At 37.6% G+C, this 17,861-nt stretch overlaps 1 protein-coding gene across 1 annotated transcript; it reads right to left on the bottom strand.

The window, feature by feature from the left end:
• Window positions 1-12,238: 12,238 nt before the first annotated feature.
• Window positions 12,239-15,387, bottom strand: LOC127130327 (uncharacterized). Its single transcript, XM_051059355.1, has 3 exons — window positions 14,962-15,387; window positions 12,741-12,944; window positions 12,239-12,661 (listed from the first exon to the last, which is right to left on the bottom strand). Exons 1-3 carry the CDS (start codon window positions 15,385-15,387, stop codon window positions 12,239-12,241), a joined length of 1,053 nt encoding a protein of 350 aa, XP_050915312.1.
• Window positions 15,388-17,861: the final 2,474 nt, after the last annotated feature.

The raw sequence follows: 17,861 nt of genomic DNA, 5'->3' as shown, positions 1-17,861 counted from the left end.
TATTGAGAATTTGACCCATAAATGGGTGATATTACATAAGGAAATAATCCCTGTAAGAGGAGATTATTGAAAACTGATAAAGGAAAAAATGGCAATGAAATAGATTATTGTTTAAGCGGTAAAACAGCAAGCAAAATTAAGTATTTTGATTTTTATCGTCTCCACAAGGATTAATGCGATATCGATGTCGTTCAAAGGTCTCTACGATTTTAAGCTTGGGTTTATAAGGTTTAAATTTAAAACTAAGTTATGTAAACGAATGAATAAATAAGTAAAGCTCCAGAGAGAAATGATAGCTTTACAGGATTGAATTTCATCCACCATACGAACATGTAATTTACCAAACAGTTATGAACAAGCCTAAACATTCATCAATATCATCATGTATTGGTCACAACATAGGTCATGTCTGAACTTCCGCCGAGAGTTCTACCGTATTGTTTAATCGACGATCTCTCAGCCTATTAAACAATACGGAGCATTAAGATTCAATACTCACGCGAATGTTAAATCTAAATCCATGTCTAGAGTTTAGCGTATAACAGATGATTATCCTAGATCTAGATTCAAAGAGTATTTCTCAATAACGGTTCAAATCAATAGATAAACAAGTAAACAACGATAACATCAAAATAGATTCATGAATAGATTATACATAATGCCATGATTAATAAAAATACATACTATTTAAGTGAGCTTACATACAATCCCAAAAAGAAAGAGATCATAAGGAGAAAAATGAAGAAGAATAAACATCCACTGCGATTTCCCAACAATAGAGACAAATACAACTCCGGATCTTCAAGAAGCACTCTCTAATGTTGTTTCTAAGCTACTCTAACTCTTTCTAACTCTTTCTAACTACAAAAATGGTTGTGATGGAATTGGGGTAAAAATTTCCCAAAAGCCATAACCTAAAAATATGATTTGGTCCTATTTATACAAAATTGAGATTTTACTGTCTTGCCCGTTGAGCAGGGTCTCGCCTGGAGAAAATTACTTTAGTGCTCATCTGTCCCTCAGGAATGCATCAAACCGTGATTGAAAAATATCTACATTCGTCTAATGATCAAGGTCTCGCTCGGTGAGCTCAAAATCTCATATCCTTTCTCGACGACCATGACTCAGTTTTGCCTCTGGATTTAATTTATTTGTCCTCTCTTCTTGTTCGCCAGAGCTCGCCCGATGAGGAAGCTTTCTGCTCGCCAACTCTCGCTGGGCGAGCCTGTTTCTTCTTCGCCAATGCTCGCCCGACGTGCAAGCTTTATTTTCATCAAATGGCTTTGCTCATAACTTCTTGGTTTTGTGCCTTTATCATTTGGTTTCCTGCACACTTAGCATATACATCAAGGATACCAAAGCCAAATTCAAAATATATAACATTCTATAAAAAATGGGGAAATTAATTATTGAAATCACAAATTAGAGATGAAAAATGCCAAGTTTTTATGTACAAAAATAGTCAAATTTTGCACTTATTAAACTCTCCCCAAGTTAAAACTTTGTTTGTCCTCAAACAATGGTTAATCAAACCTAAAGAAATAAGAGAAACTACCAAAAAATCACGATCAACAAGTTTTTAGAAACGAAACCAAATGTATGGTTCAAATTTCAAAAGTCAAAGCAAAGTAATGCTTACCACTATACTACAATGACACCATGATCATGAAACGAATTCTAAGCACAAAACACATGTCAAAATTATAATGCAACACAAATAAAAAATGAATCACGCCTAACACACAACTTCATCGATAGATGAAGAACAAACATGAGAGACTTGACTCACACCCAACAATCTTGCTAACATCTATATCAAATTATGCATTCATCTAAAAAAACTCATATTGAAAGTATAAAACACAAATCCCAAGGACTTCCAGGGTTGTAATATGGCTTGGGTAACAAAGAAAGGTTATTTCTAAAGGCAATTGAAATAGAAACTTTCCTAATCAAATGAGAGTGATCATTTCTCACAATCTCGAGCATTCATAAATTTCATTCACTTTTCTCTTATTGCTCAAATATTATACCTTTTCACACAACTTATTAACACAAAACCTTTTCGCTATTTTTTATTTCTTTTTCAAGGCATTTTCTTTTTCACTTTTCCTTTCTTTCTTTTTTTCAAAATTTTCTTGTTCTTTCTCAACCTCTTAGCAACCAACCTTTTCTCCACAACTTGAATACAACCAAATATTATAATGTGAATGCTCCCAAAATTTCTAAGGCATGAAAAATAATTCAAACCATAATTCATGGATGAGGGTTCAATAAAAAAGTTCAAAATTCAATCTAAAATCAATAATAAACTAATTAGTTACGTACAAGTTCCAAAAGTTAATATCAAAATGGATCCTGACACAAGACTCAAAGGGGGTAAGCAAATTCTCACTCACTCACAAGGTAGGCTAGTTTTTTGGTCAAGTGGTTGTGCTCAAAATCAAACAAAATGCCTTGATCACTTTCATGCTTTCATAGAATTAAACACAAATGAAAGACTAAACATAATAATACAGAGTTAAAACAATGATTGTTGGTATCTGGTGCATATAGTAAACAATGGAAGTTTCCTCACCTTTGGTTATGATTTAAAGTGATTCAAATATGAATATGTATTGTAAAAGAATGAATGGCATGATATTTGTATAAAGCCTAAGTTTCATATTCATGCTATGTTCTAGAAAGTATTAAACACGTACCTTGACAATGTATCAAATTTTCAGCTCATATCATTACCATACAATTTCAAGTTGAAACATTCAAACTTAGAATAATTACTCAATGCTCTTTCAAGCCATTCAAAAACAAACTTTGAGAACAAACACAAAAATTTCTAAAACTATCTACTTGAACAAATTAAACAAAACATGTACAAAGCAAGTATCTATAAAATATAGAAGAGTTTATATACAAGTATATATATACTATACACAAATGTGCAAAGCTTAAAAAATAGAAACCATTGTGATGCTTTCAATATCTAAACGCCAATTCCCGACAATGACGCCATTCTCTTGAAAGAGTAAAGCAACAAGAAAAAGTAAGTATTTTGATTTTTACCGTCTCCACAAGGATTAATGTGATATCGATGTCGTTCAACCGTCTCTATGATTTTAAGCTTGGGCTTATAAGGTTTTAATTTAAAACTAAGCTATATAAACGAATGAATAAATGAATAAAGCTTCAGAGAGAAATTAGAGCTTTTCAGGATTGGATTTCATCCATCATACGAACATGTAATTTACCAAGCATTTATGCATAATCATAAACATTCATCAATATCATCATGTATCACTCACAACAGAGTTCATGTCTAAACTTCTGCCGAGAGTTCTACCGTATTGTTTAATCGATAATCTCTCACCCTCTCAAACAATATGGAGCATTAGGATTCGATACTCACGCGAACGTTAAATCTAAATCTATGTCTAGAGTTTAGCATCTAACAGATGATTATCCTAGATCCATATTTGAATAATATTCTCAATAATGGTTCAAATCAATAGATAAACAAGTAAACAAGGATAACATCAATATAGATTTATAAATAGATTATACATAACGCCATGAGTAATAAAAATACATACTATAAAAGTGAACTTACACACAATCTCAACAAGAAAGAGATTACAAGGAGAAGAATGAAGAAGAACAAACATCCACCATGATTTCCTAATGATAGAGGCAAATCCAACTCCGAATCTTCAAGAAGCACTCCCTAATGTTGTTTCTAAGCTACTCTAAGTCTTCCTAACTACAAAAATGGCGGTGATGGAATTAGGGTAAAAATTTCCCAAAAATCATAACCTAAAAATATTATTTGGTCATATTTATACAAAATTGGGATTTTACTGTCTCGCCCGGCGAGTAGGGTCTCGCTCGACAAAAATCACTTTATTTACCCATTTGTCCCTCACTAATGCATCAAACCATCACTGGAAAATATCTACATTCGCTTGACGAGCAAGGTCTCACACAACAAACTCAAAATATCAGATCCTCGCTCGGAGACCATGACTCAGATTTGCCGCTGGATTTCATTTATTTGGCCTCGCTTCTTATTCACCAGAGCTCGCCCGGCGAGCAAGCTTTATTTTCAACAAATGGATTTGCTCCTAAATTCTTGGTTTTGTGCCTTTATTATTTGGTTTCCTACACACTTAACATACACATCAAGGATACCAAAGCCAAATTCAAAATATATAATATTCTATAAAAAATCGGGGAAATTAATTATTGAAATCGCAAATTAGAGCTGAAAATGCCAAGTTTTTATGTGCAAAAATAGTCAAAATTTGCACTTATAAATTATTCATGTTCCTATTGAACCCAACACATAATACCATCCCTAGGTCTTTGATGTCACAATACTTTTCTTCTGAAGAGGATATCTGAATTAATTGCTTCCGTCTGCATTCCTGTTATAGTGCAGACTTGAGTGTTGCAGTCATATGCCTTTGAAATATCCCTAACTGTTAATACCTTAGGATTGACATTAACTTTGTAAAACAAATAATGTAATCATCTCTGTTGTTTTAATATGTTGGGTTGAAGAAGTTCAACATCTGGACCAACATGTCATGTACGATGTCACGACATCATGTCTGTGACATCGTACATGTGTAGAAAACTGAATTAATTAATTCAGTATATATTCTGGGATTAGTGAGGATATTTGGTGAATATCCTAACTCCCATGTGGAGGTCTTAAAGACTCAATCAGAATATATACAGGCTCCAAATATGGAGATATATATGGAGAGATTTTAGGATTGAAGACCTTATTTATAGCAGAAATTTTCTGCTGGCTTTGTAACAGCAAAGAAGAAGTTTGCTGCGATTTCTGAAGGCCCAAATCCAGTTGGGTGATTAGGTTATAAATAGCAAATTGTAACCTAGTCTTTGTAAGCCTCTTAGAATGAAAAATTAGGGATGTGTGTGAGGTAAACCTCCCAACCTTTGGGAAGGTTACCATGTGTTTCTCAGTGTTCAAAGCTGAGAGTATTTGTAACTCAAAGCCTGTAGGTAAGAGTTGTCTGTTCTTGAATGAAGCTGTGAAGCAAGTTCAAGTTGTTTAACATTATATTGTATTTGTAGTGATAGGAATGGAAACTGGAGGTTTCTATCTAGGAGTTCCGAGGTATAGATTGCATTGGGTAGGGATTAAGTGAAGAGTTGTAAACGGGGGAGTTTAACTCTGAATTAATAATGTTGATAGTGGATCTTCTTCCTGGCTTGGTATGCCCCCAGAGTAGGTGATGTTGCACCGAACTGGGTTAACAATTTCCTGTGTTGGTTTACCTTCTGCATGTTATAATCCTGTCTGCCATAACTCAGCTTGTATTTCAGTCTGCTTATCAAGATAAGAACAGACCTGATACATAGCCTTCTGTTTGAATGTCAATCAGAATGTTTTGACATTCGTCATTATCAACATATACTGAATAATAGGCAGGTTGGTTTGTCTGTTTCAGTTCAGTATTTATTTCAGTCTGGGTATCAAGAGGATAACAGACCTGGGCAAAGGATCATTGTGAAACTGTCAAACTGGATGTCTTGACAGTTAGTCATGTATGCTGATACTGAAGTAGAGACTGGTTAGTCTATTGCAGTACAACAAATTTAGCACAGTCGGTTTTCAGGGACATAACTGAATCAGTATGAGGTTTATGTCTCGTTGTCAAACTGAATGTTGTAACATTCATTCCTGACAACATGTGCTGAATTGTAGGATGATTAGTTTTTCTGTTTCAGTAATTTTCTCAGGCTAAAATCCAGGAAACTAACAACTGAACTACATGTAATGAACCTAACAAATAGCCTATTTGTTAGCACCCTAATAAGTGGAAATTAGATTAACTTGTTCAACCTTTATTTTAGGAAATATACGTACAAGGCCAGCAAACTGGATTAATGTAACAGATGATGTCCAAATCACTATTGAGACATCTTGCTGATAACTGTGTAGGAAAATAACAAAAGTTAGAGCTATGGTTGCTCTCTACTAAGTCTTTCTACTAGATGCACAAAACTAGGTGTTCCTCCATTCTAGGGTGACATAGAAGCAGATGTCGTGACATCTGTGTACATGTGTATATTAGTACAAGGTTTAAATTGTATAACTGTCTTGCTGTATTAGTGACAATGTTGGATCAGATGTCATGACTTGGAGTAGAACATCTGAATTCTGACTATGCCAGAATTTCAAATGGTATCAGAGCAGGCATCCTGTTCTGTTTCTGGATGAGATTCATGGGTGATACTTTCTGGTATCTTGCAAGGAGTTATGTTAGTACTGATGTTGGAACCTGTAGAAGGTACTTTGATTTCCCTGAATGGTCCCTTGAAGTAGGTGGATGGACTATTCATGACAGGAACTGTGTGCACCTGCCTCTGGAGATTGGCAATTGGCCTTTGTGTGGGACAACTGTGCTAGTTTTGAATCATATTCAAACTTGGTAGGTTCTTGGAGGCTGATCTGGTGAAGTGTGTGTTCATAGGTTGAGTTGTATTATGATTTCCGCTGTATAATACCTAGCAAAACTCAAACTCTGATGTAGTTTCCCCTCATGTGGATGAAAGGCTGCTGTATTCAAGATTTCATCATAACCTACTGAAGATGTCAAAGATACTTGAGTCTCCTCAAGTCCACCCATCATGATGTTTCTCACTTCAGGATGGTAAGAATCACCTGATCACTGATTCTTTTACTCTCTTGGGTAGTGTATATGAAGACCTGGAAGATTTTCAAGGAGGGTTTGCTCCAAGGAGGTGGAACTAATGTTTGATGTGATGTTAGAACATGTTGTTCAACAAGTATGCAGCTACTGGTTGAAGAGCAGATGTTTTAGGTGTCAAACAAAGGGATATTTTTGTTTGGAACCTACTCCTGACCTGGAAGAGGAGACATCTGTGTATGCTAAGTTGACAAGGGTAGGGTCAACTGTGTGTGTGCTCAAGAAGGTCACTTTTAGAAGTCTGATCTCTAGAAGTGGAGCTGGTGGAGAAGTGACATTGTGCAATTGCCTGCTGTTTGTCCTATTCCTGTAGATTGATCAGTGCTGGATAGCTGTTCTCTGGAGTACTATGTTGTGTGGGAAGACAAGTCCTCTGGATGTTAGAAGTCAATAATGGGGTAACCTGATTGCTATTTCATTTAAGAGGATTGGAACCATGAATCTTGTTATTCAAACACCACGCTCAGAAGTGGCAGTTCTTTCAAGGAGTGAGAATATGAAGATTCAGAGGCTGGTTGAGGTTGTATGCTCTGGCAATGCATATCTACTATTGACTGGTGTTGTTTTTTTCCTAGTACTTATGGTCAGCTGGAGTCTGATTGGTGTGATTGGAGTATGTATAGGTATAAATCATAGAGTTAGTGCCACTGGTAGGGATGGTGTATGTCATGTTGAGACATTTGTGTACAATGCATGGATATTGGTGTGGAGTTTCCATGCTTGTTAATTTGAGGGGGAGCTTTGATTAACCTCCTCACGTTTGGTCTGCCTAGGGTCTGGTTGGCTGTTGACCTGTGTCACATGGGTTCTGGCTGTTGTGTGACACATATGCAAGGAAGGATTCATCTCTCTCATTCCTAAGGGTGAATCTAATCTGGAAAGATTCTCAAGACTGTTGAGGTGCTCGCAAGCAGATGATGATGACACAAGAAGAGTATTTCCAAAGTATTCTTATGGTGGAAGTATCTGAAAGGATAATTGGGAAAGGATTTAAGATCCATGTCTACTTGTGCCAAGTACAAGTATTTAATTGATTATCCTTGGAGCTCCAGATAACTGATGTTCTTAAAGATGTTGGAACATCTCATCTTCAAGATTCTGTGCAGAATCACAAGAAGGATAGTACATTGGTTTATGATCTATCTCTTTGGTGGCAGCAAGATCATATGATCTCTGAAAAGGTTTCTTGGCAAGAAACATGTTCAGCCTTGGGGTGTACAAGAAGAAGAAGACATCATAGTCTTGATGGTGGTTACTTGGATCAGTTTATTTCTGATCTAGGTAAGGAAGTGCATTGGCTAATGCACACTGTGGAGTTAAGAACAAGTGGCAACATTCTTAACATCATGGAAACAACTTTGCTTTAGGAAGTGGAATCCTTGGTATAACTGAAGGGTTAGTCTCTAACTGGTCCTTCTGAAGACTCATGCATCAGAGTGTCTGATGTCTTTGGTAAAGAAGCAGGGATTCATCAGGGTGTGAGCTTGGATGACTTAACTGCAAACCTGCAGGATGGAGGTTGTTTACTCAAACTTGGTTCCACAATCAAGTCTATGAGAGCATTGAACTCTTGTTCTGTGTAGGGAGGAAGTTCTTTCAAGTGGCAGACGAAGGAGCTGAATTCAACAGCTAAATGTTAAAACACAATGTTATGACATTTGGTTCAACATCAGAATCTTAGTTGGTGAAGTGGCACATCAACTTAAGATAGAAGGGTCTACAGAGCTGTAGATTGGGTACTTCAAAAAGGTCGTTCTCATTGCAGTTCTTTGGAGTTGCTGGATGGAGAAGATGTTACATGTTCATGTCTTAGAGAATCTAAGTTTTGTTTAACATGTAGCTTGAAGTTCAAGTCTCACTTGGAAGGTCAGCATATCTTTGGGAGAAGTCTGATAAACTTGGAGAGGTCAAAAAGTGGCATTTGACTTTTTCATATGAGGATTCATGAAGGAGGTATTCAACCAGTGGCATTTGGTCTATCTCAGAAGTGAGTTCGAAGAATCAAGATAATCAACATATGGCAGCTGATTATTCTTGAGGAAAGTCTGAGACAAATTACTAAGTTGAAGATAAAATGAGGTGTTTTCTATTCATCTCTTGGAGCTTGTGGTAGGAGTTCTGAGCTATCTATGGAAGATTATCTCTTGTAATGGGATGAGAATGTATATGTCCCAAGTTCTGTCCGGGCTCTTGTGGATCAAGCCAATAACTCAGTGATATCTGAAGAGTATCAGATGGAGTTATGTTGTGAAGGATGTCCTAACTCATGTTAGAACATCTTGTGAAGTGGTTCTCTGTTCTGGTTAGAAGAGAGATTGACACAGAGTGTGGATGTGTTCAGCTAAGAGGGTTGAACAGAGGGTGTGCTCTTGAAGACATGAAGATGCGTCTTATGTTTTCCATTCATCAAGTGGTCTGGGTTCTCTTTGAATCAGGAAGTATGTGCAGGTCCAACTGTGGGGTGTTGGATATGTTCATGTGTGATCTCCAAGTTCAAGAGGAGAGTTGGTTGTTCATGACAGGGGGAGTTCTGCCTTTGCGCTGCAAGTAATCATCAAGCTTATGGTCTATGAGTTCTCAGATAACAAGGTATGGCACCGTGTTAGTTATTGGGATGATGTGGTGTGTGTCAAGGCTGAGTGAGCAGAAGAATGTCTGACCGGATGTCATGACATTACCTTGGACAATGCTGTTATTTCCTTCTGAATCTTAAAGTCATGAGGAAATATGGATGTAGTGTGATTGTTACAGTTGTGTGGTACAGGGGGAGTAACCATCTACTGGTGTTTGTGATTTTGGCTTTATTGGTGCCAGATGTCAAGTTGCTACTGGAGGTACGAAAGTGGTCTCAGGAAATGTTGATAGGAAGAATACTTGAAGAATGCAGGTAAAAGCCACGTTGAATGTTAAGACATCGTGTGCAACGTGTCTGACTGCATATAGAGAATAGTCTCCATGCACTGGAACTGTTGTTTTGGAAAAGAAACAATCAAGAGCTATAAAAGGTATTCAAAGATAGTCTGAGATTTTGTTGGTGATTCTCTGACTGTTTCTCAGCAAATATTAATGAATCTTGACCAAGCATTTATTCCTACCGTTAATTCCTAAGCACGGGCTGGACTATTTAAAGGATGTAATAGCACTCTTCTTCTCACAAGAGAAACACTCCATTCCCTCTAAACCATGGGGTATGTTAAGGTTTGGGCAAACTGCGCCTGGGTCTGGTTTTGCGAGGGGCTCATTTACAAATGTTTAGCTAAAAAGGGGGAGAGAAATATAGTCCTGAGAATGTACCAGAAGCAAGTAAAATGTGGTAGCAAGCAGAAGTTGGCTTCAGGCACAGAAGTCACTAACTGGGCATATCACTTGTGTCTTGTGATCTGAGTTAAGAGGACAGTTGTGTCTTGTGATCTGAGTTACACTACCTATGTACTCAACATTACATATTCTTCAGGAAGCTCTACCATTGAGGGGAAGGGTTCTGATGCAATTGATTCTTGTACCTCTACTTCCTCATGTACACCAACTCTGGTGTTTGTGGTGGTGGAGACAATGACAGAGATGAAGAGCATACCCATATTGGGATGTATTGTCCAGTGTAATGTTTATTTGTTTTAGCTAAAATTTGCCAAAGGGGGAGATTGTTAATACCTTAGGATTGACACTAATTTTGTAAAACAAATAATGTAATCATCTCTGTTGTTTTAATATGTTGGGTTGAAGAAGTTCAACATCTGGACCAACATGTCATGTACGATGTCACGACATCATGTCTGTGACATCGTACATGTGTAGAAAATTGAATTAATTAATTCAGTATATATTCTGGGATTAGTGAGGATATTTGGTGAATATCCTAACTCCCATGTGGAGGTCTTAAAGACTCAATCAGAATATATATAGGCTCCAAATATGGAGATATATATGGAGAGATTTTAGGATTGAAGACCTTATTTGTAGCATAAATTTTCTACTGGCTTTGTAACAGCAAAGAAGAAGTTTGCTGCGATTTCTGAAGGCCCAAATCCAGTTGGGTGATTAGGTTATAAATAGCAAACTGTAACCTAGTCTTTGTAAGCCTCTTAGAATGAAAAATTAGGGGTGTGTGTGAGGTAAACCTCCCAACCTGTGGGAAGGTTACCATGTGTTTCTTAGTGTTCAAAGCTGAGAGTATTTGTAACTCAAAGCCTGTAGGTAAGAGTTGTCTGTTCTTGAATGAAGCTGTGAAGCAAGTTCAAGTTGTTTAACATTACATTGTATTTGTAGTGATAGGAATGGAAACTGGAGGTTTCTATCTAGGAGTTCCTAGGTATAGATTGCATTGGGTAGGGATTAAGTGAAGAGTTGTAAATGGGGGAGTTTAACTCTGAATTAATACTGTTGATAGTGGATCTTCTTCCTGGCTTGGTATGCCCCCAGAGTAGGTGATGTTGCACCGAACTGGGTTAACAATTTCCTGTGTTGGTTTACCTTCTGCATGTTATAATCTTGTCTGCCATAACTCAGCTTGTATTTCAGTCTGCTTATCCAGATAAGAACAGACCTGATACATAGCCTTCTGTTTGAATGTCAATCAGAATGTTTTGACATTCGTCATTATCAACATATACTGAATAATAGGCAGGTTGGTTTGTCTGTTTCAGTTCAGTATTTATTTCAGTCTGGGTATCAAGAGGATAACAGACCTGGGCAAAGGATCATTGTGAAACTGTCAAACTGGATGTCTTGACAGTTAGTCATGTATGCTGATACTGAAGTAGAGACTGGTTAGTCTATTGCAGTACAACAAATTTAGCACAGTTGGTTTTCAGGGACATAACTGAATCAGTATGAGGTTTATGTCTCGTTGTCAAACTGAATGTTGTAACATTCATTCCTGACAACATGTGCTGAATTGTAGGATGATTAGTTTTTCTGTTTCAGTAATTTTCTCAGGCTCAAATCCAGGAAACTAACAACTGAACTACATGTAATGAACCTAACAAATAGCTTATTTGTTAGCACCCTAATAAGTGGAAATTAGATTAACTTGTTCAACCTTTATTTTAGGAAATACACGTACAAGGCCAGCAAACTGGATTAATGTAACAGATGATGTCCAAATCACTATTGAGACATCTTGCTGATAACTGTGTAGGAAAATAACAAAAGTTAGAGCTATGGTTGCTCTCTACTGAGTCTTTCTACCAGATGCACAGAACTAGGTGTTCCTCCATTCTAGGGTGACATAGAAGCAGATGTCGTGACATATGTGTACATGTGTATATTAGTACAGGGTTTAAATTGTATAATTGTCTTGTTGTATTAGTGACAATGTTGGATCAGATGTCATGACTTGGAGTAGAACATCTAAATTCTGACTATGCCAGAATTTCACTAACTTTTACACGGACCACTCTTTTCGAGTCTTAGTCAACTAGGATAATATACCTTTTTTTCCTAAGCCGCCCATTTGGGTTTCCGACTTAACGGGCTTTTATCCTTTTTTTCTAGGCACATTATTTCTTGACTGCGTTGGAGTTCACAGGTCTTAGTAACTCCATTCCGTCCTTGATTGTGAGAATTAAGGCTCCGCCAGAGAAGGCCTTCTTCACAATGTATGGCCCTTCATAGTTTGGGGTCCATTTTCCACGGGGATCTTTGTAGATGGGTAGTATTTTTCTTAGCACTAAGTCGCTTTCTTCGAATATATGAGGACAAACCTTTTTGTATAATGCTTTCTTGAGCCCCCTTTGATATACTTGCCCATGACATACTGTGGCCATACGCTTTTCTTTTAATAAGTTTAGTTGGTCGAATCTTGTTTGTACCCAATCCGTATTTTCCAGTTTAGTCTCCATAAGGACTCTCAAGGAAGGTATTTCAACTTCAACAGGGAGTACTGCCTCAGTGCTGTATACTAGAGAGAAATGGGGTTGCTCCTGTCAACATACGAATTGCAGTTCTATAGCCATGTAGTGCAAAAGGGAGCATCTCATTCCAATCTTTGTAGGTTTTCACCATATTCTGGATAATCTTTTTGATATTCTTGTTAGCTGCTTCTACTGTGCCATTCATCTTTGTTCGATAAGGTGACGAGTTATGGTATTCAATTTTAAAACTCTCGTATAACTCGTCCATCACTTTATTAATCAAATTCAACCCATTATCCGTGATAATCTTATTAGGAACACCGTAGCGACAAATAATCTCTTTCTTGATGAACTGGGCGATCACTTATCTTGTCACATTAGTGTAAGAAGAAGCTTCTACCCATTTGGTGAAGTAATCAATGGTAACCAGGATGAACCAGTGTTCATTTGTAGCTTTTGGATCGATCGTTCCGATTATACCTATCCCCCACATGGAGAAAGGCCATAGAGCAGTCAAGACATTCAGGGGAGTAGGCAGCATATGTACTTTATCCACATAGATCTGGAACTTGTGACATTTCTTGACATATTTGAAGCAATCAGTTTCAATAGTCAAACAGTAGTACCCTGCTATGAGAATCTTCTTAGCCATGACATGTCCATTGGCATGGGTCCCAAAGTATCTCTCATGAATTTCCTTAGTAAGCATGTCAGCTTCATGTCCATCCACACATACGAGCAAGACCATGTCGTGATTCCTCTTGTAGAGTACGTCAACATTGAGGAAGAATTGGGATGCCAGTTTTCTGAGTGTTTTATTATCTCCACTTGAAGCATTTGCAGGGTACTCTTGTTTTTGAAGGAATTATTTAATGTCATAGAACCAAGGTTTATTATCTACTCCCGCTTTGACTGCTACACAATATGCTAGCTCTTCCAAGTGTTGAATTATAATAGAAGGTGCTTCTTTAGCCCACTTGATCTTGAACATATATACTAAATTGGCCAAGGCGTTTGCTAGTTGATTCTCCTCCCGAGGAATGTAGTGGAAGGTAATCTCGTCAAAGTAGGTGATCAATTTCCAAACATGGTATCGATACTTGATTAACTTAGAATTATGGGTCCCCCATTCTCCTTTGATTTGGTTGATAACAAGAGAGGAATCTCCATATACTTCCAAGATCTTAATTCTTAGGTCAATGGCTTCATCGATTCCCAGGATGCATGCTTCATTCGACCATGTTATTAGTGCAAGTGAAACATAACCTAGCTGTGAAAGGAATATGAAACCCTGTTGGAGAAGTTATGACAACTCCAATCCCATGCTCTATTGCGTTTGAGGCACCATCGAACATAAACGTCCACCATGATCCTGGTTCGGATCCTTCCTCTGGACCTGGGGTCTCACAATCCTTTATGACCATAACATCTTTGTCGGGGAAGTCAAATTGTATAGGTCGATAATCTTCCATTGGCTGATGAGAAAGATGATATGCTAGTACACTTCCTTTGATAGATTTTTGTGTGACATATTGGATGTCGTACTAAGTCAATAACATTTGCCATCAGGCTATTCTTCCAGTTACTGTCGGCTTCTCGAAAATATATTTGATAGGATCCATCTTGGATATCAACAAAATAGTATGACACACCATGTATTGTCTTAGACGCAGAGTGTCCTAGACTAGAGAACAATAAGTTTTCTCTAAGAAAGAATATCGGGATTCATAATCGGTGAATTTCTTGCTCAAGTAGTAGATTTCATGTTCCTTTCTTCTGGTCTCATCTTGTTGCCCTAGTAAACAACCTATAAAACCTTCAAGTATTGTTAGGTACATTATAAGTGGTCTTCCTGGAACCGGTGGCACCAATATAGGTGGATCTTGTAGATATTACTTGATTTTATTGAAGGCCTTTTGACAACCTTCATTCCACTCGATTTCTTGATCTTTCCTTAGTAACTTGAAGATTGGTTCACACGTGGCCGCTAAGTGCGAGATGAACCTAACAATGTAGTTCAATCTCCCCAAAAATCCACAAACCTCTTTTTCTGTCTTCGAAGCTGGAAAATCTTGGATGACCTTTACTTTGTCTAGATCAACTTCGGTTCCCCTTTGGCTGACTATGAACTCCAACAATTTTCCTGATCTGACTCCAAAAGTGCATTTTGCAGGATTCAAACGTAACTTGAATTTCCTCAGACGACAAAAGAGCTTTTGTAGGTTGACTATGTGATCTTCTTTAGTTTTTGATTTGGAAATCATATTGTCGATGTAGACCTATATCTCTTTGTGAATCATTTCATGGAAGAGAGTCACAATTTTCCTTTGGTATGTTTCCCCAGTGTTCTTTAATTCGAAAGGCATTACCTTGTAACAAAAGGTGCCCCAAAGGGTGATAAACATGGTTTTCTCCATGTCTGAGGGAGCCATATTTATCTGGTTATAACCAGAGAATCCGTCCATGGATGAGAAGCCCAAAAGTTGATTGGTGTTATCTACCAACACATCAATGCGTGGCAGGGGGAAGTTGTCTTTAGGACTTGCTTTATTCAAATCTCGGTAGATTATGCACATTATGACCTTTCCGTCTTTCTTCGGAACCGACACGATATTATCAACCTTATGTGGATATTTTGTAATGGCTAATAACCCTGCGTCGAGATGCTTTTTGACTTCCTCTCTGGTTTTGTGGGACATGCCAGGTCTAGTTCTTCTCAGTTTCTGCTTTACTAGAGGGCATTCTGGTTTGAGCGGTAACTTGTGTACGACAATGCTCGTGTCCAGTCCTAGCATATCTTGGTATGAGCAAGAAAATACACATGTGTACTAGCGTAGGAGCTCGATCAATCTTTTCTTGATTTCACCATTTAAGGAAGCACCGATCTTGACCTCTCTCTTGTTTTCTTCAGTTCCTAGATAGATCACATCCACTGGTTCTTGATGAGGTTGAATTACTTTTCCCTCCTGCTTTAACAGTCTGGATAACTCTTCAGGAAGCTCATAATCGTCCTCAACACCTTCTTCCGCTTGGTTAATCGTGAATTTGAAGTTGTAAGGTATTATAACAATGTCATTTTCAATAGGTTCATTTATTAATCTGCATTTGAGGAAGATTTTTATTTATTATTATCTTTGGTATGAAGTGCTAGGAATGAGAGTGTATGAAAGAACATTTCCATCTTTGAGAAACTTTAAACGAAAGAAAATGGAGCTCAATTGAAAACAAAATGCAACTTTATTAATAAATAAGTCATTAAAAAAAAGGGGGGCCCTACAAAGCTTATCCATTTGCCTTGGGCAAAGCAAAGGACTTATTATAATTGTTTTTATAGAAAAAACAATAAATTACTTTGGACTAGAAATCATCTCAAGAATCTCGACGGACTTCCAAATGTTGAGAACAACATTTAGTAAGCACTGACACACCAAGTTGGGCATCTCTTCATTTTCCTCTTCAACTACAGCCATGCAATCTTCACTTCAACACCATGGAAAACTTATTGGAGAGTGCAGAGCTTCTTCTGATTGGTCTTTTGAAACTCTTTATTGGTTGGTTTGTAACCCAACCCTAACCAATCCTTCTTCTCAGGTATCTCCAACAACTTGCCCCAACCGATTGTGTCTCCATTCTTAATCAGGTATGATATCTTTTCCCATGAAGAGATTGACTTTTCTTTCTTTGGAACGTCTTTTCTTCGAATGACCAATGAAATTTCCAAAGCTTGGAAAGGTATTTCCAATATTCCTCCATCTTCTTCAATATATCTGAATAACGAGAGGTAGCTGATAAACATGTCTTCCTCGCCTTCAACAATTATCAATTTATCACCCACTATGAATTTCAACATTTGATGAAGGGTGGAAGTGACGGCCCCTGCAACATGGACCCAAGGTTTTCCTAGAAGGAAACTGTAAGATGGACTAATTTCCATCACTTAGAAGGTAACCATAAATGTATGTGGCCCCACCATTATTGGTAGGTTGAATTCTCCGATTACCATTCTCTCCGAACTATTAAAAGCTTTGACTACCAACATGTTAGCCTTCATGAAATTCATCACAATACTTAGTTTTGCGAGAGTGTTCTTAGGCATGACATTCAAAGATGAGCCCATGTTCATTAGTACCCTTGAGAGGAGGCTATCTTGGCATTTAACTGATATATGTAAGGCCTTGTCACGGGTCTGTTCTTTTGATGGTAATTTGTCATTACTGAACCCCAAGCAACTACTGGCTATAATGTTAGCCATCACTTCATCGAATTGATCTACTGTTATATCCTGGGTGACACGTGCCTCATTCAAGATCTTTAATAGAGCTCCTCTATGAGCCTTAGAACTTAGAAAAAGAGACAGTATAGATATTTTAGAAGGCGTTTGGTTTAACTGATCCACCACCTTATAGTCGTTTTTTCTAGTAAGTTTTAAGAATTCCTCAGCTTCTTCTTGAGGCGCAACCTTCTTGGAAGGTCCCTCCCCCGAGCTTATGACTTCTTTCCCTTTTGAATTCTCAAGAGTATTCTTCTTTGGTGGTTTTTCGGGGGCGAACACTCTTCCACTATGATTCATACCTCCAATACCACCTATATTAGTAACTGCTGGTTATAGTACTAGAGGATTCTCTCCCACGTACGTCATGGTGTTGTAATTCCATGGTATTGACTTAGTACTTTAAAATAGGAATGATGCAAGAACATGGAAGATAATATGGTCTTTTGACTTCATCGGTACTGGAATTTGGGAAGGTAGTGGAACTGGTATTTAAATTTTTGTTTAAGAAGATATTGGTACGGGGATCTGAAATGATGCATGCGCCTCTCCTCCTTGATAAGGGATCTCAAAGGGTATGTGCCTATGGGATTCTATAGCTGAAACATCCTCTATTTTCTTTGTGTATCCGATTTGAACCATACCTTGGTCCATCATCTGCTGAAGGCACTTCTTCATTCTCTCACATTTGTCTGGATTGAGCAGACAAACTTTGCTATCATCGTAAAACCTCTCAAACATCTTATAATAGATCAATTTTTTGTGTATCCTAGTCATATGGGTTTTCACTTGGTCAATCCTCTAGATTATGATATTTTATTCAGATCCTTCAATGAAATTGACAGTTGGGCTATTATGCCATGGCATTTGATTACTCTTTACGTTTGGATTTTTGGCAGCAAAAGAAATAATCTTACGATTGAGCAAGTCTTATACCTTGAATTTGAGATCCAAACATTTCTCGGTAGTATGCCCCGGTAAACTAACATGGAAGTTACA

The sequence above is a fragment of the Lathyrus oleraceus genome, chromosome 3, assembly GCF_024323335.1.
Source record: "Lathyrus oleraceus cultivar Zhongwan6 chromosome 3, CAAS_Psat_ZW6_1.0, whole genome shotgun sequence".
Taxonomy (NCBI): domain Eukaryota; kingdom Viridiplantae; phylum Streptophyta; class Magnoliopsida; order Fabales; family Fabaceae; genus Lathyrus; species Lathyrus oleraceus.
This window is presented reverse-complemented; position numbering and strand designations above follow the sequence as displayed.

What these genes read in the sequence shown, in the direction of transcription:
- LOC127130327 (XM_051059355.1), bottom strand. Translation starts at nt 15,387, where the DNA reads ATGCTAGGACTGGACACGAGCATTGTCGTACACAAGTTACCGCTCAAA. An exon ending in GGGGCACCTTTTGTTACAAG is followed by an intron (nt 12,945 to 14,961) that starts GTAATGCCTTTC and finishes GTGATCGCCCAG; the next exon opens with TTCATCAAGAAAGAGATTAT. An exon ending in AAAAGATTATCCAGAATATG is followed by an intron (nt 12,662 to 12,740) that starts GTGAAAACCTAC and finishes GTATGTTGACAG; the next exon opens with GAGCAACCCCATTTCTCTCT.